Consider the following 24,285-nt stretch of genomic DNA (forward strand, 5'->3'; position numbering starts at 1 on the left):
TTTGTTTTCAACATCCGCAGCCCAACTCCATCATAGTGGATGTGGTTAATGCATGAAGCAAGCAACATAATGCCAAGTCAACTCCATATGATCAGGCTTTGCAAGATGGCATATTCATCAACAACATTACTATTTAGAGTCATAAATTACCAAACTGTCATGGCCAAAACAATTTTGTTAATCTTGGGAAACTCAGGATGTTTCTGAAACATTACTGGAAACACAAAAAGAACAGATTCAGACCATTCTTAGAGAAGGTTAGTTAATAGCCAGACCGGTCCTAGAGACACTACTGGATGTAGCTGTTACAGCTGCTTACCCAATCTCCATGATAGTGTTACTGAGGTGGGTTGTGGGTGTTTTTTTTCCCTTCGCTACACCTCTCTAGATTGCCCAAAGAGTTGCAGACTTCCAATTTGAAGGGCCAAACTCTGTGGAGAAGACAGATTTTTCTCTCCACATCCTGAAGGATTCTGGGACTGTACTACACTCCTTAGGAATCTACACTGTGGAACAGAAGAGAAGATATACCTCTCAACCACACCACAGATCACAATCTTCTCAATACTCACCATCTCTGTGCTGTTATGAGCCATAATGTAAGAGGCCCAGGGATCAAAAGTGAGAACAGTGTGCACCCCAGTCCATGACCTCTCAAACTGTCCCTTATAAGCACTTTGAGCTGGTCAGGGACCTGAACAATGATACCTTACAACATCAGCTGCCATCTATACACCTGTCACGCCACTCAGATGTCACCTTACCTTACTTCACAGCAGTTAGGACCAGCTCTAGAGCAAAGAGATTAATTTCTAGCCCTGAACCTACAGGGTGCCTACTTCCATATCTCAATACAACCATCGTACAGGAGATTTCCTCCTGCTTACCTTTGGGGCAGGATCATTATAGGTACAGACTGCTCCACACAGGGTATTCTCCAAGGTTCACTTCATTGTAGTGGCATACGAACGCCAGTACAGTAACTGGACTTTATCAGCACCAACCTGATGCAGTACAAGCGAGAGCACTCTTCTCACTATGCACATTCACCACCCTGGGACACGTCTCCCTAATATGCTGGGGAGCTCACCTACGCAACAACAAGGTTCAGGACAAATGGCCTTCCACAGAAATGACCTTCCATATCACTTTTTTGGGGCTAAGGGCTGTCAGGAGTGCCTGTGCACAAACTCTGCCTTTCATCAAAAACAACACACAAAGGTTATGATGGACTTAATGTGACCTGTATGTTTTGTATAAACTGCCAAAGAGCTGCCAGATCTTCCCCCCTCTGCAAGACAGCATTCAAACTTTGGAACTGATGCACCCATCACAATGTGTTCATCTCAGTTGTCTGTCTACAAGGGATACAGAACAGGACAACCAACAGTCTCAGTTGGAATTTTCTCATGATAATGAGTGTACACTGAATTCAGAGGTGGTTCAAGATATAGCCACCCTTTGGGGAACCCAGCCTATCGATCTCTTCGCTACTTACCGGAACAAGAAAGATCCTTGTTACCGCTACAGGGCTGGCTTGGGGAAACTTTCACTGGCAGTTGCCCTCATCTTCCCAGCGGACAGGGCCCACTTATATGTCTTTTCCCAGTTTCCTACCCTATCCAAGAATCTGTTGAAAATTCAGTGAAACAAAGCAAGAGTTATTGTGATTGCCCCTCTTGACTATGACAAGTCTGGCTCCCTTACCTGACGCAGATGGCAATATGTCTTCCTGTACCTTTGACGTCAGCCCATTCCTCACCCACTCTCTCAAAACAATGGGCTGACCCTTCACCCCAACCCATGGGTCCTCCGCCTACAGGCATGGATCTTTCTTTGTTTCAAGGCTTAGAAGCAGAATGATCTGACAAGCTGAAACACATGTTGCAACACAACCACAAGTTGACCACTCCACATACCTGTCTACAAAATGGAAACAACTCCAAGTTTGTACCATTCCAAATGGACAGACCCAACCTCATCTTTCCTCTCTCTGATTTTGCACTACATTTTAAACTCTCACTCAGCTCCCTTAAGGTACATCTCATGGCGAAAATGGCTTCCCACTTGGAGTTTGCTCAACCACTAATGCGTAGATTCTTTAAGGGCATTAGGACTCTCTTCCTCCATGTGACACCACCTGATCCAGCCTGGGACTTCAATCTAGTTCTCGTGGCTTGGACTAGACCTCCCTCCGAGTCCAGGGCAACTTGTTCTCTCTTACACCTGTCCATGACGACAGCATTTCTCGTTGCCATCACCTCAGCTAGGCACATAGGAGAAATAGCAGCACTGATGGCACACCCATCATTCATGGCCTTTGTCTTTAAAAATAATAATCAATTAATTAATTATTTTATAACTCTAAGGCCATATCCCAAGTTTCTCCCTACTTTTTCTGCACTTTCCATATGAATCAACAGTTCCATCTCCCTGTTTTTTTCCCAAAACCACATTGTGACAACTGGGAGACAATTGTGCATATGCTAGATATTAGAAGTACATTAGCATTCTACTTGGACAGAACTAAAGACTTCAGAAAATCCCCTAAACTCTTCCTTTCGTCCACAGAAAGATCCAAAAGCTCTGTGATATCTCCTCAAAGAATATCCAGATGGGTCTCTAGTTGCATTAATCACTTAGCAAGGGCGCAACTTGCTTCCGTCCATATGCACTCCATAAGATTAGTTCCTACTTCAACCACATTCCATAGGGATACCCCTATCTCCGCAATCTATAGAGCAATGACTGTGGCCTCTGTCCATACTTTCACAGAACATTATGCGATCGCTGAAGATTTGGCCGCTGACACCATCCTCAACTCCACAGTACTCTCTGTAGTAAAAGACTCCGCTCCGAAGTCCCAGCCTCCAGTGGTCGGTACTGCTCCGGAGTCACCTAAAGTGGAGCACCACAGGGACACTACTCGAAGAAGAAGAGGAAGTTACTCACCATGTGCAGTAATGATGGCTCTTCGAGATGTGTGTCCCTATGGGTGCTCCACAACCTGCCCTCCTCTCCTCTACTTCGGAGTTCTCTATAGGGCTCTGTGGTAGAGAAGGAAGTGAGGGGGGTTCCTCTGTGCAGTGCTAAATAGCCTTGAGGCAGACCATGAGGGAGGGAGAGCACATGCACGTGTTCAACAGGACACTGCTACCAAACTCTGTTTAGAGGTGCAGGGGCACACAGACACCTAAAGTGGAACACCCATAGGGACACACACCTCGAAGAACCATCATTACTGCACAAGGTGAGTAACTTCCTCTTTCTGACAGATGGGCAGAGAAGGGAGAAGGCAAAATGTGTGTTCCTTGTATGTTCATTGGAGACACCTGTGACGCAACAAAAACTACCAGACCTACTTAGGGTATGTCTACACTACGGAATTAGGTCGAATTTATAGAAGTTGATTTTTTAGAAATCGGTTTTATATATTCGAGTGTGTGTGTCCCCACAGAAAATGCTCTAAGTGCATTAAGTGCATTAACTCGGCGGAGTGCTTCCACAGTACCGAGGCAAGCATCGACTTCTGGAGTGTTGCACTGTGGGTAGCTATCCCACAGTTCCCGCAGTCTCCGCTGCCCATTGGAATTCTGGGTTGAGATCCCAATGCCTGATGGGGTAAAACATTATCGTGGGTGGTTCTGGGTACATGTCGTCAGGCCCCCGTTCCCTCCCTCCCTCCGTGAAAGCAAGGGCAGACAATCGTTTTGCACCTTTTTTCTTGAGTTACCTGTGCAGACGCCATACCACGGCAAGCATGGAGCCCACTCAGGTAACCGTCACCCTATGACTCCTGGGTGCTGGCAGACGTGGTACTGCATTGCTACACAGCAGCATCAACCCCTTGCCTTGTGGCAGCAGACGGTACAGTACGACTGGTAGCCATCATCATCATGTCCGAGGTGCTCCTGGCCACGTCCGCCAGGAGCGCCTGGGCAGACATGGGCGCAGGGACTAAATTTGGAGTGACTTGACCAGGTCATTCTCTTTAGTCCTTCAGTCAGTCCTATTGAACCGTCTTATGGCAAGCAGGCAGGCGATACGGATTGCTAGCAGTCCTACTGCATCATCTTCTGCCGGGCAGCCATGAGATGTGGATGGCATGCAGTCCTTCTGCACCGTCTGCTGCCAGCCAAAGATGTAAAGGATAGATGGAGTGGATCAAAACAAGAAATAGACCAGATTTGTTTTGTACTCATTTGTGTGTCCCCCATCCCCCGTCTAGGGGACTCATTCCTCTAGGTCACACTGCAGTCACTCACAGAGAAGGTGCAGCGAGGTAAATCTAGCCATGTATCAATCAGAGGCCAGGCTAACCTCCTTGTTCCAATAAGAACAATAACTTAGGTGCACCATTTCTTATTGGAACCCTCTGTGAAGTCCTGCCTGAAATACTCCTTGATGTAAAGACACCCCCTTTGTTGATTTTAGCTCCCTGAAGCCAACCCTGTAAGCCATGTCGTCAGTCGCCCCTCCCTCCGTCAGAGAAACGGCAGACAATCGTTCCATGCCTTTTTTCTGTGCGGACGCCATACCAAGGAAAGCATGGAGGCCGCTCAACTCACTTTGGCAATTAGGAGCACATTAAACACCACACGCATTATCCAGCAGTATATGCAGCACCAGAACCTGGCAGAGCGATACCGGGCAAGGAGGCGATGTCAGCGGGGTCACGTGAGTGATCAGGACACGGACACAGATTTCTCTGAAAGCATGGGCCCTGCCAATGCATGCATCATGGTGCTAATGGGGCAGGTTCATGCTGTGGAACGCCGATTCTGGGCTCAGGAAACAAGCACAGACTGGTGGGACCGCATCGTGTTGCAGGTCTGGGACGATTCCCAGTGGCTGCAAAACTTTCGCATGCATAAGGGCACTTTCATGGAACTTTGTGACTTGCTTTCCCCTGCCCTGAAGTGCATGAATACCAAGATGAGAGCAGCCCTCACAGTTGAGAAGCGCGTGGCGATAGCCCTGTGGAAGCTTGCAACACCAGACAGCTACCAGTCAGTTGGGAATCAATTTGGAGTGGGCAAATCTACTGTTGGGGCTGCTGTGATGCAAGTAGCCCACGCAATCAAAGATCTGCTGATATCAAGGGTAGTGACCCTGGGAAATGTGCAGGTCATAGTGGATCGCTTTCCTGCAATGGGATTCCCTAACTGTGGTGGGGCCATAGACAGAACCCATATCCCTATCTTGGCACCAGAGCACCAAGCCGGCGAGTACATAAACCGCAAGGGGTACTTTTCAATACTGCTGCAAGCTCTGGTGGATCACAAGGGACGTTTCACCAACATCAATGTGGGATGGCCGGGAAAGGGCCGCTCGCATCTTCAGGAACTCTGGTCTGTTTCAAAAGCTGCAGGAAGGGACTTTATTCCCAGACCAGAAAATAACTGTTGGGGACGTTGAAATGCCTATATGTATCCTTGGGGACCCAGCCTACCCCTTAATGCCATGGCTCATGAAGCCGTACACAGGCAGCCTGGACAGTAGTCAGGAGCTGTTCAACTACAGGCTGAGCAAGTGCAGAATGGTGGTAGAATGTGCATTTGGACGTTCAAAGGCGCGTTGGCGCAGTTTACTGACTCGCTTAGACCTCAGCGAAACCAATATTCCCACTGTTATTACTGCTTGCTGTGTGCTCCACAATATCTGTGAGAGTAAGGGGGAGACGTTTATGGCGGGGTGGGAGGTTGAGGCAAATCACCTGGCTGCTGGTTACGTGCAGCCAGACACCAGGGCGGTTAGAAGAGCACAGGAGGGTGCAGTACGCATCAGAGAAGCTTTGAAAACAAGTTTCATGACTGGCCAGGCTACGGTGTGAAAGTTCTCTTTGTTTCTCCTTGATGAAACCCCCCGCCCCTTGGTTCACTCTACTTCCCTGCAAGCTAACCACCCTCCTCTCCTCTCTTTAATCATTGCTTGCAGAGGCAATAAAGTCATTGTTGCTTCACATTCATGCATTCTTTATTCATTCATCACACAAATAGGGGGACGACTACCAAGGTAGCCCAGGAGGAGGGAAGGAAAATGCCACAAGGTGGAGGAGGGAAGGAAAATGCCACAAGGTGGAGGAGGGAAGGAAAATGCCACACAGCACTTTAAAAGTTTACAACTTTAAAATTTATTGAATGCCAGCCTTCTTTTTTTGGGGCAATCCTCTGTAGCGGAGTGGCTGGTTGGCCGGTGGCCTCCCCACCGCGTTCTTGGGCTTCTGGGTGTGGAGGCTATGGAACTTGGGGAGGAGGGCGGATGGTTACACAGGGGCTGTAGTGGCAGTCTGTGATCCAGCTGCCTTTGCTGCAGCTCAACCATACACTGGAACATACTGGTTTGGTCCTCCAGCAGCCTCAGCATTGAATCCTGCTTCCTCTCATCACGTTGCCGCCACATTTGAGCTTCAGCCCTGTCTTCAGCCCGCCACTTACTCTCTTCAGCCCGCCACCTCTCCTCCCAGTCATTTTGTGCTTTCCTGCACTCTGACATTATTTGCCTCCACGCATTCGTCTGTGCTCTGTCAGTGTGGGAGGACAGCGTGAGCTCAGAGAACATTTCATCTCCAGTGCTTTTTTTTTTCTTTCTAATCTTCACTAGCCTCTGGGAAGGAGAAGATCCTGTGATCATTGAAACACATGCAGCTGGTGGAGGGAAAAAAAGGGACAGCGGTATTTAAAAAGACACATTTTATAAAACAGTGGCTACAGTCTTTCAAAGTAAACCTTGCTGTTAACATTACATACATATCACATGTGCTTTTGTTACAAGGTCACATTTTGCCTCCCCGCAACGCGTGGCTACCCCCTCAACCCTCCCTCCTCCCCGTGGCTAACAGCGGGGAACATTTCTGTTCAGCTGCAGGCAAACAGCTCAGCAGGAACGGGCTCCTCTGAATGTCCCCTGAAGAAAAGCACCCTATTTCAACCAGGAGACCATGAATGATATCTCACGCTCCTGAGGATAACACAGAGAGAGAAAGAACAGATGTTGTTTGAACGCCAGCAAACATACACTGCAATGCTTTGTTGTACAATGATTCCCGAGTACATGTTACTGGCCTGGAGTGGTAAAGTGTCCTACCATGAAGGACGCAATAAGGCTGCCCTCCCCAGAAACCTTTTGCAAAGGCTTTGGGAGTACATCCAGGAGAGCTGCGAATGCCAGGGCAAAGTAATCCTTTCACATGCTTGCTTTTAAACTATGTACAATATTTTAAAAGGTACACTCACCGGAGGTCCCTTCTCCGCCTGCCAGGTCCAGGAGGCAGCCTTGGGTGGGTTCGGGGGGTACTGGCTCCAGGTCCAGGGTGAGAAACAGTTCCTGGCAGTCGGGAAAACCGGTTTCTCCGCTTGCTTGCTGTGAGCTATCTAGAACCTCATCATCATCATCATCATCTTCTTTGTCCCCAAAACCTGCTTCCATGTTGCCTCCATCTCCATTGAAGGAGTCAAACAACACGGCTGGGGTAGTGGTGGCTGAACCCCCTAAAATGGCATGCAGCTCATCATAGAAGCGGCATGTTTGGGGCTCTGACCCGGAGCGGCCGTTCGCCCCTCTGGTTTTCTGGTAGGCTTGCCTCAGCTCCTTAAGTTTCACGCAGCACTGCTTCGGATCCCTGTTATGGCCTCTGTCCTTCATGCCCTGGGAGATTTTGACAAAGGTTTTGGCATTTCGAAAACTGGAACGGAGTTCTGATAGCACGGATTCCTCTCCCCATACAGCGATCAGATCCCGTACCTCCCGTTCAGTCCATGCTGGAGCTCTTTTGCGATTCTGGGACTCCATCATGATCACCTCTGCTGATGAGCTCTGCATGGTCACCTGCATCTTGCCACGCTGGCCAAACAGGAAATGAGATTCAAAAGTTTGCGGTTCTTTTCCTGTCTACCTGGCCAGTGCATCTGAGTTGAGAGTGCTGTCCAGAGCGGTCACAATGGAGCACTCTGGGATAGCTCCCGGAGGCCAATACCATCGAATTGTGTCCACAGTACCCCAAATTTGACCCGGCAAGGCCGATTTAAGCGCTAATCCACTTGTCGGGGTGGAGTACGGAAATCAATTTTAAGAGCCCTTTAAGTCGAAATAAAGGGCTTCATCGTGTGGACGGGTGCAGGTTTACATTGATTTAACGCTGCTAAACTCGACCTAAAGTCCTAGTGTAAACCAGGGCTTAGTCACTTTCAGTGCAAATTTTAAGGTAGGTAGTATGAATGCAAGGGAAAGAATGAGTGGGTACAAAGGAGGGAAAAATCCTGTGCATGAAGACCTATATGCACATATCCAGAAATTACATACATTTTAATCAATATGAAAATAGCATAGCTTGCATACCCACTGCCTATTTTAAATCCATAAAATACAGCCATCTCAACACTAGACTAGCTATGTGGAAGGCATAGTTTTGAATTGTAGTTACTTGAATTGTTTTATTTGTGTTAACTTGAACTCACAATGTACTTTCAGGGATGTATAGTGTCAAAGCACTTCACACAGCAAGGAGTAACAGGTTTTTAAAAGAAATAAACATAATAAAGGCAGATGAGTATGCAGGAAGACGGTGCAGAAGAATGTTGTCTCTCTGGCTATATATGCTACAGAATAACATCTCAATAAATATCCAGCTTCTGAGTCAGCTTGTTTTACATCACCAGCCTATTGTATATAATATATGAATCATTCATTGTGTTAACAAATGAAGCCCATAATATGATTGAATTATTTAAGGATCTGTATCTCAACGGAGTCAATAGAAATAACTCAGAAATGCTTTGTCATCAGGATAAGCTAGAAAATAACTAACTGTAATTTTCTTTCTTTCAGAAACTGCAAAACCAAAATCCACAGAAGATGACAGTGAATTAGACATATCAGCCCTGTGTCCTAAGGTGACTGGATTTTAGCCAGCTCTTTCCGTTTATGTAAAAAAGCACTGAAAACCACGAAAACTTCTCTTGGTGTCTGTGTTTTTCCCCCCCAGTAAGAGACATGCTGTTGCTGACCAGGAACACAGCCATGTGCATCACATGTTCTAAAAGTGACTCATATTATCTCCATCCTGAGAAACTGACACAGAAACTAACCACATCTATGACTATAGGTCCCTCAAATATCTGTGGCCCACTGGGCTATTCATCTGAGGAAGCTACAAGATGTTACACCCCTATGGTATTTGCTGCATAAGGACTATACCAGAATTTCACAGCAATTGAATCTATCCCACTTCTCAAGAGTGGAGATACAGATTCTTATTATTATTACAATAATGCCTAGAGGCCCAACTGACATCATTGTAAAGCAGATTCATTTTGCTATTTGTCGCGCCCCCTCTCTAACCTCAAAATATGTAACGAAACATTCTTCTTCAAGTAGAGTCTATGTGGGTGCTCCACTGTAGGTGTGCCTGCGCCCTGCGCTGCTGATAGGAGAACTTTGGTAGTAATAAGAAGAAAAGGAGGACCTGTGGCACCTTAGAGACTAACCAATTTATTTGAGCATAAGCTTTCGTGAGCTACAGCTTTTTCCACTTTATGCATCCGATGAAGTGAGCTGTAGCTGACGAAAGCTTATGCTCAAATAAACTGGTTAGTCTCTAAGGTGCCACAAGTCCTCCTTTTCTTTTTGCGAAGACAGACTAACACGGCTGCTACTCTGAAACCTTTGGTAGCAGTGTCTGTTGAGCCAGCACATGCCTTCTCTCTCCTCATGCTGTGCCAGGAGGCTAGCCAGTATGCACAGGCTAACTGTCCTCAGTTCTTTCTCAGCCGCCCCTGGCTAGAGACGAGCCATTAGCTGTCTGTTCACAGATCGTTAACCCCTTTTACAATTGCTAATTTTTAGCTTCCTTTGAAGCCTCTTTTCTTCATTTGTTTTTCTTATCTGTTGCCTAAAAAAAAAAAAGAAAAGGAAAGAAAAGAAAAAAGAAAAGGACTTTATTCTTTTGTCACCCCCCAATGAGCGGGAGGACACCCCCTCCCCCAAAAAAGGATATGCCCAGCTCCCCGGGCTTCAAGAAGTGCCGCACTTGCAGCAAGGTGATCCCTGTTGCGAACAAGCACTTTCAGTGCATCCACTCCTTCCGCGAGGGTTACATCAAACAAAGGTGTACCTTCTGCCAGCAGATCTGGCTGAGATCCCTCAAGGACAGAGAGCTTCACCAAAAAAGTATCTTCATGGAGGCAGCTCTTTGACCTCAAGCTTCCAGTGGACGGTCTTCCCCACAGCCTTCAACTTCGAAAGACAGTGGGTGGAGGAAACGGAATGGGGACTCCTCTCTCAAGTCAAAAAAAGAGAGCAGGATGTCCCTTCAGTGAGCCTAGGGATAGCCATAAGTAATAGCCATCTCGCTCAGTATCCTCAGCACCGAGAGCTCAATCCAGCACTCACTCCTCTTGGCAACCATTGGTATCCAGTACCACTCACAGGCCCACAGACCCGTTGGGCATGGGCACTGAATCATCGGTACTGAAAGATGAGGACAAACACCCGAGGAAGATACTCCTAGTATGCAAGTCAACCTCAGTATTGCTAGCAACAGTAGCCCGCCCAGCACCGGAGAGACCGGTACAGGCAAGGTCTCCATCTCCCCTGACACCAGAAGAATCGGTACCGGTGGAATTCCACCAGACCAGAGACTTCTGCATGATGAAGGCACCTGAGTCTTCACCGCTCACTACCAACATCAGGGCATCATGTTTTTGCTGGGCACAGGGGATATCCTTGCAATCATGCCATGCTCCTCCACTATCTAGTGAGGGGTCAGATAGTGAGCCAGAGGAAGTATCACAGGGCTCCTCCCAAGCTCCGTATGGTTCCAACTATCAACAGGATCTGGGAATGTACCAGCAGATGGTATACCACCACCATCTTGGTACAGCCACCCATGGGAACCTCTACCAGGCCATATGCCACCATAATGGCCATACTGCGACCCGTAGGCAGCACACCGAGAGCCTGCCTCGCAAGCTTCGAGCCTCGCCCGAAAACCCTCCCAGAACACTCCTTTGGCCACGGCAACAAGGGCCTCAGAGCCTCAGGAAATGGAGGAACAAAAGGTTGACACGGAGGAGGACGGAACATCTAAAGCCATATTCTCTTCCCCGGATGAAGCAGTCATGCCTTTACGTCTGTCCTTAGTAGACAATTTCCATCCACTGGAGGAGGTCAAGGATACACACCAGCTCCTTGATATCCTCCTTGAAGATCACCCTCCCAATTAATGAAGCCATCTTAAACCTGGCTAAAACGGTGTGGCAAACCTCGGCATCGATAGCTCCAGCATGTAAGTGTGCATACAAGAAATATTATGTCCCCACAAAGGAATCAGAGTTCCTTTTCTCCCATCCACCACCATTCCATTGTGATAGATGCCGTGAATTCCCATGGCCGACAACAGCATTCCAGGGCAACACCCTATAACAGGGATAGGAAGTGCCTTGATCTCTTTGGCAGGAAGGTCCTCATGCTCCTTACAATTCCGCATTGCCAACTCTCAAGCTCTCACGGAAAAATACGATTATACAAGCTACAGTAAGTTGAATGACTTCATTGATAAACTGTCAAAGAGTCATCGGGAATCCTTCAAGGCCATCATTAAGGAGAGACAATTAGTGCCAAAACATTGCTACAGTCAGCCCTCGACACCACCAACATGGCAGTTAGATCCATCTCCATGGCTGTGGTGATGAGGCAGGTGTCATGGCGCCACTTGTCAGGATTCCTGAAGGAGATGCAGACCACAATAGAAGACCTCCCCTAAAAGGATGCAAAGCTCTTCACTGAGAAGACCGATGCCTCCCTCCATACCTTGAAGAATTCCAGGGCCACCCTCAGGTTGCTGGGAATCTATACACCAGGGCAAAAGACATGGTTTAGCGCCCAATTCCAACACAGACCATATATGACTCAATTACCATAACAGCACCATTATGAGCCACAAAGAAAAAAGGGGAAATTCCCAAAGCTCAAGCCATCCAGTCCACAATCTTCGACCCAGCCTCCTGCCTGTAAGCACCACTTTTGATGGGCAGATCAAGGTGCCACAAGACCACTCCCTGCAACTGACTATGATTGTGCACCTATATGGCAGCATTGCACAATGCCTCGGAACACGTAACATTGGACAGATGGGTCTTAGAGATCATCTTATCCAGATACTCCATCCACTTCACCTCCCTGCCCCCTCCACCACACTCTTCCTTGTCCCTCTTCAGGGACCCTTCTCACGAGAGTCTGCTACGACAGGAGATAGATAGACTCCTCCAGTTAGGAGCCATAGAACCAGTACCTCAACATCTGTGAGGCAAAGGGTTCTACTCTCGTTACTTCCTAATACCCAAAAGAAAGCAAGGGTGGAGACCCATACTGGACCTCAGAGCTCTCAACAAGTTTGTCAAAGCTCAGAAGTTCAAGATGGTCAGCTTATTGATGATTATTCCATCACTGGAACAGGGAGACTGGTTTTCAGCCCTTGACCTACAGGATGTCTACTTTAACATTTTGATCCAACCAGCTCACAGACGATTTCTCAGATTCACTCTGGGACACGACCATTACCAATACAGAGTCCTTCGTTCGGACTCTCATTGGCCCCAAGAGTATTTTCCAAAGTTCTCCCAGTGGTAGCCACTCATTTACACTCACAAGGGATAATGATCTACCCATACCTGGACAATTGTCTCCGCAGAGCCTGATCACTTCAGGAGGTTCATCAAGCCATTGACACCACAATACACTTGTTTACAGAACTGAGCTTGCAGATCAATACCCAGAATTCAACCCTCAGGACAGTGCAGCACCTGGAATTCATAGGAGCCGACCTCGATGCTCTACAGGCCAAAGCCTTCCTACCTCAACAGGTTCCTATCCCTCATCTCACTCATAGACACGGCTCAATGCAGTCCACAGATACCATCCAGACTTTGCCTTCAACTGTTGGGGCATATGGTGGCAGGAACGGCTGTGATACCACACACCAGACTCCGCATGTGATACCTCCAACTGTGGTTCAGTTCGGTTCACAGATCGAACGGAGACAGGCTGGACAAATCCCTGTCACTACCTACAAGGATCAAAAACTCCTTATACTGGTGGAAGTGTGAGTTACCTCCCGGCACTCCTTAGACCAGTGGTGGACAACCTGCAGGTCACATGTGGCCCATCAGGGTAATCTGATTGCGGGCTCTGAGACATTTTGCTGATGTTGACAGTCCGCAGGCATGGCCACCACAGTCCAGCCCTCCAAAAGGGGTACTGCTTGGGTATCACCTACAGTGGAGCACCCGTAGGGATGCTGCTCGAAGAAGCAATTACTCACCTTGTGCAGTAAAAGAGGTTCTTCAAGATGTGTCCCCCTAGGGGTGCTCCACAACCTGCCCTTCTCCCTTCCACTTCAGAGTTCCCAATATGGGACTTTGTGGTAGAGAAGGATGGATAGCCCGTGCATACTGGCTAGCCTCATGGCGCAGCACGAAGAGAGCTAGTGCATGTGCTACCAAAGTTCTCTGATCACCAGTGCAGGGATGCAGACACGCCTACAGTGGAGCACTCACAGGGACGCACAAGGTGAGGAACAACTTCTTTCTATAGTTAAACCACATATTTTGTCAAAGACTTGCGGAATAATTTAAACCCATATGACCACTTTTTATGTGGTGTTATATTGCATGTAAATGACTATACCGTGCAGCCTTTGCAGAGTTATGTAGCTTTGATAATACATACAACAAAAAGACTTTAAAATACTTCCAGCAACAAGCAGGGATAACATCAGAGACATCAAAATGTGTTTTATAATTGCATATGTTCAAATACTTCATACCACTAAGGTACATCTACACTGCAGCTTCCCAGCTCAGGTAGACAGATGCACTAGCCCTGCTCAAGCTAGTGCTCTAAAAATAACAGTGTAGCTGGGGAGTAGCTAGGGCAGTATCTTGGGCTAGCCACCTGAGTACAAACCTGCCCAGCCCCTTGGGTACATATTCAGGTAGCTAGCCTAAACTGCCACCAGTGCTACCCCCAGCTACACTGCTATTTTTAGCACACTAGCTCAAGCAGAGCTAGCACATGTCTGTCTACCTAAGCTGGGAGGTATGCTCACAGCTGTAGCATAGATGTACTGTAAGTGTTACCTACTTGTTTCTACATTTAAGCTGGAAAGAATGTCTGTGTCAGGGGTGGGCAAACTTTTTGGCCCACGGCCCACATCTGGGTATGGAAATTGTATGGCGGGCCATGAATGCTCATGAAATTGGGGGCTGGGGTGTAGAAGGGGGTGAGTGTTCCGGCTGCGGGCTCTGGGGTGGGGCTGGGGATGACGGTTTGGGGTGCAGGAGGGTGCTCTGGGCTGGGACCAAGGAGTTCAGAGGGCAGGAGGGGGATTGGGGCAGGGGGTCAGGGGTGCAGGCTCTGGGCAGCACTTACCTCAAGCAGCTCCCAGAAGCAGCGACATGTCCCCACTCCAGCTCCTACATGGAGGCGTGGCCAAGCAGCTCTGCACACTGCCCTGTCCGCAGGCACCACCCCTGCAGCGCCCATTGGCCGTGGTTCCCAGCCAATGGGAGCTGTGGGGATGGCACTTGGGGTGGGGGCAGAGTACGGAGCCCCTTGGCTGCCCCTACATGTAGGAGCCGGATGGGAGATATGCCACTGCTTCCAAGAGCTGCACAGAGCTGGGCAAGCCCCTGACCCCGCTCCCCAACTGGAGCGCCAGAGCCGGGCAAGCCCCAGACCCTACTCCCCGGCAGGAGCTTGAGGGTTGGATTAAAATGTCTGGCCAGATGTGGTCCCTGGGCCATAGTTTGCCCACCCCTGGTCTACGTGATATCACAAGCAAGATGCATTACATTGCTTTTCAGTGTCTAGGCATTAACTTAACTGTAAAATAATTCATTCTGAGTGTAAGAATGCCACATTTCATGTATTTTTATATATTTATAGATTAGTCCTACGGTTATTGCTAAAGAGCTATCGGTGTCTGACACAGATGTATCAGAGGTATCTTGGACTGATAATGGGACCTTTAATTTATCTGAGGGATACACTCCACAGACAGACACATCTGATGGTATGTAATGGTTTCATTTAAGTCTTCATTTATTACATTACTGGAAATTATCTAAAATTTTTAGGGTACATCAGGACATGACAATTCCTTGTAAAAGCTGACTTTTTTTTATTAAAATACACCTCTACCCCAATATAACACGGTCTGATATAACGCGAATTCAGATATAATGTGGTAAAGCAGCGCTCTGGGGGGCGGGGCTGCACGCTCCGGCGGATCAGCATGTCTGGCTCCCACACGCTGCTCTGAGCAGCGTGTTAAGGGTGCTGGGCCGGGGCTGAGGGGTTGGATAATGGGGCCATAGGGGGAGGGGGAACAGGGGTCGATTCAGATGTGCAGGGACAGCATAGGGGGCTCGGACAGGCTGTGGCGACCCGGGGGGCGGCTCATGGCTGGAAGTTCATGCCCCAGCCTGGGTGCCTGGGGCCAGAGGGAGCGGGTCCGTGCTGCAGCCCTGGCCCCAGCTCCCTGCCTCCTGTGCCCCGGCCAGGGGGTGCTACGTGCTCCACCAGGCTGGGCGGTTTTGCTGCCGCTTCACTCTGCTCCTGCCTCTCTCCTGCGCCCCCGCCCAAAACCCTCTGCCCCTACAAACAAAAATGATTTAGTTTGCAAGTTTACAAACATTTTTATCCTAAAGGAATAAAAATATCTTTCCTAGTAAAATTTCAAAAAACATTATTTCTTTGTACACTCTAATCCCTCTACCCTGATATAATGCGGTTTCACCTATAATGCGGTAAGATTTTTTGGCTCCCAAGGACTGCGTTATATCAGGGTAGAGGTGTATACCGCAATAGGTTTAATTTATTGTGTTTTGGGGACATCTGCTGGACAAGGATTATCTGTGTCTTGTACATTATGCAGCACATTAATGTATAACTTAAATAACATCAGCAGCAAAGACTAAATTAAACATGCTCATAACCAGCAAGACCAGCTATCTCCACCAGAGTTCTCAGGCAGCATGGAAAAATAGGATTTATCCTCTTGCTCTTTGGAGTGTGTGTATGTGCCATGTTGATATAAAGGAAGGAAGAGGAGGAGCATATCTTGATATGTTGGGTAACCACTCCAGAAGTCAATTAAAGAAAAGCATTAATGGGCTCCAAATAATAGAATCTTGGGGGAGATGGACAGCATCGAGCCAGGATTGGAGGGGGAGGCTCATAGGCTAGGAGATACCCAAGGACACCTCTTTAAAGGCTAAATCATGAGATCCTTACTCTGTTTTTACTCAACCAATCTCCCAGTGGGAATTTGCCTGAGTGAGGACTGAGTAGAAGAAAAGTAAGGAGTTCAGTATCTGGCACTCTGGATAGGTTATGGAGAACTTCCAGCTAGCCAGATCAAGAGAAGGACCATAGAGTATTGTAAATGTTACTGATATTGTATATGCTGTATCTGGTGTCACTACAGTAGTCTTGATGTAATCTATTCAGTTAGTTGTTCTTCTATTCTGCAGGTCCTGTATTTTTCTTCTACGCTGGAGGTTACTTAAAATTACAAGTTAGGATAGTATTGCAGGATAGTTATAAATGCCAAATCAACATCATTTAATTCTTTCTTTTTTTAAAGTATCTATCACAAGTTGTAATCAAACAGCACTATTTGGTGGAAAAATACAAGTTAATGATAAATATGTATGATTCATTTTAATCTTTTAAACTTCAGGGCTTTTATATCTTTTAGCCTTTATCAAAATGCCTCATCACTTGTTCTTATGAAACAAAATAAATTCAATCAGATTAATTTTTTTTTATATCCTCAGTGCACATTAGAACAAAGGTTCTTTTCATATATATTCTCCTTAATTCATTTCCTTAAGCCCTGGTTTACAAGCCTATGGTCAGTTGGTGTTTTAGTAGAGTAAGGACTCTAGCATCCGGTCATAAAAGCACACTGTGAAGTTTTAGAGTAGCAGCCGTGTTAGTCTGTATTTGCAAAAAGAAAAGGAGTACTAGTGGCACCTTAGAGACTAACCAATTTATTTGAGCATAAGCTTTTGTGAGCTACAACTCACTTCATCAGATGCATTCAGTGGAAAATACAGTGAGGAGATTTATATACACACAGAACATGAAAAAATGGGTGTTATCCTGCTGGTAATAGCTCATCTTAAGTGATCACTCTCCTTACCGTGTGTATGATAACACCCATTTTTTCATGTTCTGTGTATATATAAATCTCCTCACTGTATTCCACTGAATGCATCCGATGAAGTGAGCTGTAACTCATGAAAGTTTATGCTCACTTAAATTGGTTAGTTTTGAAGGTGCCACTAATACTCCTTTTCTTTTTGTGAAGTTTTAATTTTTTTAAAAATTCATTATGTTACTAATAACACTTTGGATTACTAAAAACAAAACCATTGAAATCCAATTTACTTTTAACAATTAAAAGTGAAACTACACTGGTCAGTTTTGCTAAGGTTTTGTGTTCAATATTTGTGGAGGATGTTTTACATACAACTTTGATGTTAACAAAAATGTTTTCATGATATTTTTTCATACCTTAATGAAAAGAGATTTGTTAATGGATTCAGACATTCCCGAGCAGATTTTACAACCGACCCCCATCAGCATGGTGCTCATGCATGAGGACCACAAGATGAGTTTCACCAGGAAATTTTCATTTTGTAAGCCCAGTGAAAAGTAAAATGTAAACAGTGTAAACGGTGAAAGGAAATTTAATTTTTACATTTTTAATAATCTAAGGAAGCTTTTAATATTTACTTTTAACCTGACATTCTCCCATTATATTATTGTTTTCTCACTGAAGTAATATAGTCAGATTTTGAGCAACAGTGATGTTTGCAGCTTTGAAATACTGAGTATATAATCTGAGAAACATCTAATTTGAATGGTGTCAGAAAGCTCTCCTTGTTAAATCACAAAATTGTGGTAGGGAATAAACTTTACTAATAATAATTGTGTTCTTTCATTCTCCCTTGTTTGCTAACAGTATTTTCAATTGCTAATCTCTTAATAGATTTTGACCGACCTAGTGATCATGAAGAAGCTTTTGCCAGAGATCTTGCAGAATTTCCCTCTTTAGAAAATGGTGCAGGAACAAATGATGATGATGACTCGAGCATTGGCATGCCCATCCAGCAGAAGAGAAAAAAGGAACAGATGCCTTCCAAGGTGGCTCATTCTCCCAGACAGAGGAAAGAGAGGCAGTCTGCCACAGGCCTTTCCCTTCCTTTGACCAGTGACCAAACCTTTAACTTAGTGAGTGATATTGCTGGTGATGTTATTGCAGCTGCAGTGTCTGCCGCCATCAAAGACCAGTTGCAGTCCACACGGCAAGCACCCTCACCGGTAGTCCCCAGTTTGAGTGAGGAGACAGACGCAGAAGAAGCTGATGATTTTGAACTGCTTGACCAATCAGAGCTTGAGCAGATTGAGGGTGAACTGGGGCTTACACAAGGCCAAGAAGAAAAGCCACAGGAAAAAAAGAAATCTTCAGGCTTCCTTTCAAATCTGCTTGGAGGTCATTAACCTGGAAATTGGAGCTAGTAACATAGCAGAAATGAAACAAAAAATCAAATGCAAAAAAGGAAAATGCTCAGCTGTAAGCTTTAACTATTACTTCAGATGTGTTGTAATAATTTCCTTACACAGAGTGAATTAATTGGATACATATCAGCTGACCTTGATAGTTTAATGTTTCTGATAGTTATGCCTCAGTGTAGTAGCATGAAATGAAGTATCTAGCCACTCTTTGGTCACTGATGAATGTTAGAGGTCAGTTGTTATTTAAGAAAAAATTAAATTGCCAAATCTAGATTTTGGGGTCCTCAGCCAAAATGCTCTCCACCTTCTGTTTGTTTACACTTAGTTTTCAAGCATCCAAAGCAGTTAACAATATGTATAGTGAAGAGAAATTATGAATAGGATGCAGTGAGATAAGCAAAATCTTCTTATCTGCCTCTATTATAGTGAAATATCTAGATCCCTATGGTTATTGTGTGTGGCACGTTTGATGTCAATGAACACTTTATTAGCATAAGCCTTGAATTTAAGGATGTGTGCAACGCCATCAAAATTAACAAAAGTTCTGTTGCATATGTAAACTTTCAAATTAATTTTTTGATAAGCTGATACATTTCCAAGTTATCTCTGATGTTTTAGGCTTGTAGAGTTATGAAATGGCATGCTACTAAATTGACCACCTGCTGTATTTTCTGCTAGAGTCTGGTACTGGGCAATAATGTCCATAAAAAGCAAGGCAAAAACAATGTTACACTTGAGATTATGAATATCATGTAAACTGAACAAGGCTTTTGTTGTTTTGTTTTTTAATTTTAGTTTGGAATAGGGAAGCCAAGAATATTAAAGGTGAGCAGAGAGGCTTTTTACCTGCCAATTCCTGCAGTCAAGGTTATGTTTTTCTCATGAGACAGCTGCTATCACTACTAATTGAAGTCATTGGAGAGTTATTCTTTAAGATGTATCTGGTGTTCAGTGAGGCCAGATGTTATAGAAGAAACACAGAAACTTCTTGGCATACAAGTGAAGGAGGAACTTGTTTAAAAATATTTATTTGTAATTTTTAACTCCTCACATACTCAGACTGGCTTGGGATCTTAAACAAGTAACTTACTCCATTTTTTTCAAGATTTTTGGTTCACCTTTAAACAAAGATGAAAGGCAATGCCCATTTAAGGTAAACAAAGATTAATAGGAAGAAGTAAAGCTAGTTTTATTAATGTGCTATAAATTGTAAGCAGGGTTGAGGGACCATGTCAGCTGTTATCACTAATCTTTGTGATTCCCTATTTGCTGGCATTTTAACAGGTGAATGTTGTTATCTAGGACTGTTGGAAAGTATAAACCAAGCTTATAACAAGGTCAGCTTTTCTTCCATAATAGACTATTTTTAGAAAAAAAACTTGTTTTAAAATAGTGCCATTTTAAATTTGTTTTTCTTTCTGAGGCATTTAAAAGCTAGACAGATTGCCAAAAAGATTTTAGGTAAAGGAAAGCTATGGAAGACTTTTGACACTAGCTTTATTGTTGCTTGTGCTTATGCGTCAGTAATGCATATTAACTGTGTTTGCTGTCCTTTATCAGTACAAAAGTGAGCCTGTGCCTTCATTATCTAACCCATCCTGAAAGAAGTGAAAACTGGATATAGAGCCCACAAACGTAGTTTTTTAAATTACATCATCCTGACATTTAATACAAGTTTCTGAAAAATAAATAAAATACAGCCACATATTTTATATGTTGTTAGCTGTTAAGTTTTTTATGACTTTTTCCCAGCTTGTGCATTCCCATTTAATAAACAAACAAACAAACACAAAGGCTGTGGCCACGAAATTAGTGAGTGTAAACCCCATTTCAGATGAATAAAGAACACTGTTTCCTTAATGCATGTTTAAGACAATCTACATAGTCAGATGAGTACAAGTTACAAGTCACCAATGAAGCTTTACAGAACATCTTGACAATAGTATGCTTCCCTGTGTGATGGTACAAGTAACAAGAAAATTAAAAGGTTACAACACATGAAGAAACTGGATGGGTAGGGCTGGAGAGGGGGAGGTTTTTAACAAGACTGTAAGTGGATGATGAGGCTTGCTGTCAATGGTGGCATTGTAACAAGTGTGCACTTTATTGTTTTCTGAAGAATATTTGTGGTTACAAAATTATAAAATACAGGGGCACTCTTACAGAAATGCAAATTACATCAAGGAACAAAAGCAGTTGCAGGAGGAGTTGCTCAGACTTTTTGTAAATGATCCATTTTCTGGTTTCAAGATAGAAAGGTAAATCAATTTGGACTACGTGTTCTAGTGTGGAATAAGTCCTAATTTGTCCATAAGGAAGCAAGGCAAAACAAATCTGAACATACAACATACTGAAATGTGGGAGCACAATTGCTCATTACCCTGTGTTTAGCTTTTTAAAATATTTTGTTCTTCTGTTTTTATAGTAGTTAAAGTATAATTAACTCTTTGTTCAAGACCCCAAATACTGCAGGATTGGAAGAAGAGGACTTAGTCAAAATTATTGGTCGTAATAAAATTATAGCATATCCTTTCATACTTTATTAATATCAGACTGACCCATGAGCATCTGTGAGAGCTGAAAAAGAAGGCTTTGGGATCTGAATAGTAAGTAATTGAGCATGCCATGATTTTCTGCAGAACTTTCTCAAAAAAAGACAGCGTAGGTCAGAAGTACTTGGTTCAGAAATAATTAAGAAATATTGGTTATGCATTCCCTTTGCATTAGTTGGATATTTGAGCACAAAGAAACATTTTCTGGCTTTCAAAAAGATCCCATCCAGAGTGTGTTCAGTTGGAATTAATATTAGGGATATTAATTTTGCTACACTCAGCAGCAGCAACAAAATAAGTTACTGAAGAATTACAACAGTTAACAATCTCGCAATAATTCTCATAGCTTCTTTCCTAACAAGAGTCCTCCCACCTTCAAAAATTAATAAAATTACAGAAACAAAGCTGTATGAGTAAATTAAATAGTGTAAAAGTGTATATTTTCTTATAGAAAACAGTTTTGACACAATATATTGAAAAATATAATAAACACATATCGAGCTAGATGGTGATTGTATCTTTAAGGGATTTCTCCATTTGTTAGAAGAGTATATATGCACCCTAGTTCAGTCCTCCTTACTCAGTAAAATTCCTATTGACTTCATTGAGCCTGTTGTCCTAGTAAGGATGGCTGAACTGGGGGCCGTAATTATGTCACTCCTGTTTCTTGAACAATATGTTAAATCCAGAATAAAGGAACCTTTCAAAAAGCTTAAACTTGGGATATAGAAGCCTTTTTGGCACATATATAATCATAAATGCATACCTTTCATCGTTTAGTGAGCTTGTTTCTTTTTTAAATTGAGTCTATAATGAGGAGGGATAGCTTAGTTTATTTGAGCACAGATAAATAGGACATTACTAAATATGAAAAAATACAGATTTTACTTCTTTAGTTCATTTTGCACTTATTCCAGACAAATGTCCATTTAACTAAGCACTCTGTTGAACAGACGTATGTTGATCTCCATTTATTTAATATGAAAACAATTAATGGTTTCTAGATACAATCTATCCAGGTAACCAGAAACTGGAAAATTACAAAATGTCTTAAACTGTTTAAAATATTTTGCAGCACTTTAACCTAATATGATTACTGTTTTATAAACATGGAATACTTATTAATTATTATTATTATTATTATAGTAATTGTTTGTAAAACCATTTAATAAATATGGTAGTTTTTATCTTTCATTATATAAAATTGTATGTTTGTTATTCCAAAAAAATAACTTCAGTCAAGTTAATGCCGCCACTTGTTGGGCTTTTTTCCTAATCTGATGTGAACCACTGTTTTAATAGTGTGGAGGGTCATACTAAATAAATAATCTTAGCTCTCAGCTACAGCCTGATAATTTTAGAACTTTATCCATGTAAGCAGGGTGTGAATGAGCTCTCCGCTGACATATTGTGGTGAGCTGGAGGAACAGACTGTATTTGCATAGGCACACCTACTCTGCTTAGGTACACAGCAGAGGGAACTGCTCTGTCAAAATGATCAATTTGAGCTTGTGTTGGGTTACAAATCACTCTAGTATTTGAATGCAGGAGTAATAGAATGTTGTTATCCTGGTTATCTGAGTAAAGGGCAGCAGAACTGTACTTAATTTGCCCTGATTGATGGGGGTTACCCCATACTGAACTTCACTCTTTAAGCAGTGGGTAGGGATGCCAAATTCCACTTGAAAAACAGAGAGGATGGGAATGGGTGTTTATACCTGGTGGTGTGGGTTCTGTCTAAAGATCCTTCCTCTCTCCACTGTTTAAAGACAGAGCTGACTACACGCATTGAGAGTCTTTGTTAAGTGATCACTACAGCTGAAATCACCGATAACCACTGTGTTGAGCACAGTGACAGTATGGTGGTGAAAGAGAGTACCCAGCCTGCAGGGAGGTTCCCCACTACCTACTGAAATAATTGAGAGCTGGGTTAATGGTGAACGTCAGAATGTGACATCAGAATGAATGGTGGTGGCAGTGGCCAGCAGTGGCAGAGTGAACAATGCAGGAGAGCGAGTGGCAGCAACTGTGAGATGGCTGTTGCTGAGATGGCTGCAGCAGCTGAGGCACTGCTTGATGCCTTTGCTCACTCCCCGGCATGCGAGGTGAACTCACATGAACACAGCTCTGAATTACAGGCCTTCACTGACCTAGCACAGTAACTATGAGTAAGGTGAAGTGGAAGGAGAGGGCAATGGCAAGTTAAAGGAACATTTGTTGGACTTTCACACTGCAAGGTGAGAGCAAAAGACACTGCCCAACGTACTCTGGGGTGGGTGTTTAAATGTACATAAGAACAGCCATACCGGGTCAAACCAATGGTCCATCTAGCCCAGTATCCTGTCTTCCAACAGTGGCCAACATCAGGTGCCCCAGAGGGAATGAACAGAACAGGCAATCATTGAGTGATCCATCCACCGTCAGACACTCTCAGCCTCTGGCAATCAGAGGCTAGGGACACCCAGAGCACAGAGTTGTATCCCAGATCATCTTGGCTAATAGCCAGTGATGGACCTATTCTCAATGAGCTTATCTAGTTCTCTTTTGAACCTCATTATAGTTGTGGCCTTCAGAACATTCCCTGGCAATGAGTTCTACAGGTTGACTGTGTTGTGTGAAGAAGTACATCCTTTTGTTTGTTTTAAACCTGCTGCCTATTAATATCATTGGGTGACCCCTGGCTCTTGTGTTACGTGAAGGAATAAGAAACACTTCCTTATTCATTTTCTCCAAATCAGTCATGATTTTCTAGACCTCTGTCATAGCCCCCCTTGTCACCTCTTTTCAAAGCTGAAAAATCCCATCTTTTTCTCTCTCTCCTCCTACAGAAGCTGTTCCACACCTTTATTCATTTTTGTTGCCCTTCTCTGTAACTTTTCCAATTCCAATATGACTTTTTTGAGATAGGGCGACCAGAACTACACACAGTATTCAAGGTATGAGTGCTCCATGGATTTATATAGTGGCATTATGATATTTTCTGTCTTATCTATCCCTTTCTTAATGGCTCCTAACACTGCACATTGAGCAGATGTTTTCAGAGAACTATCCACAATGACTCCAAGCTCTTTCTTGAGTGGTAGCAGCTAATTTAGTCCCCATCATTTTTTATGTATAGTTGGGATTATGTTTTCCAATGTGCATTACT

At 44.2% G+C, this 24,285-nt stretch overlaps 1 protein-coding gene across 2 annotated transcripts in view; it reads left to right on the forward strand.

Annotated features, from left to right (window-relative positions):
• The window catches only part of RETREG1 (reticulophagy regulator 1), a 144,898-nt gene extending 122,427 nt beyond the window's left edge, over positions 1 to 22,471 (forward strand). For both annotated transcript variants that reach the window (XM_073332287.2, XM_073332288.2), the window contains 3 exons: positions 8,827 to 8,891; positions 14,944 to 15,070; positions 18,059 to 22,471. In XM_073332287.2, the coding sequence (XP_073188388.2) occupies positions 8,827 to 8,891; positions 14,944 to 15,070; positions 18,059 to 18,570 (704 nt within the window). In that variant the 3' untranslated portion in view covers positions 18,571 to 22,471. The remainder of the gene's footprint in view (positions 1 to 8,826; positions 8,892 to 14,943; positions 15,071 to 18,058) is intronic.
• Positions 22,472 to 24,285: the final 1,814 nt, after the last annotated feature.

Source organism: Lepidochelys kempii, chromosome 2 (assembly GCF_965140285.1).
Source record: "Lepidochelys kempii isolate rLepKem1 chromosome 2, rLepKem1.hap1, whole genome shotgun sequence".
Taxonomy (NCBI): domain Eukaryota; kingdom Metazoa; phylum Chordata; order Testudines; family Cheloniidae; genus Lepidochelys; species Lepidochelys kempii.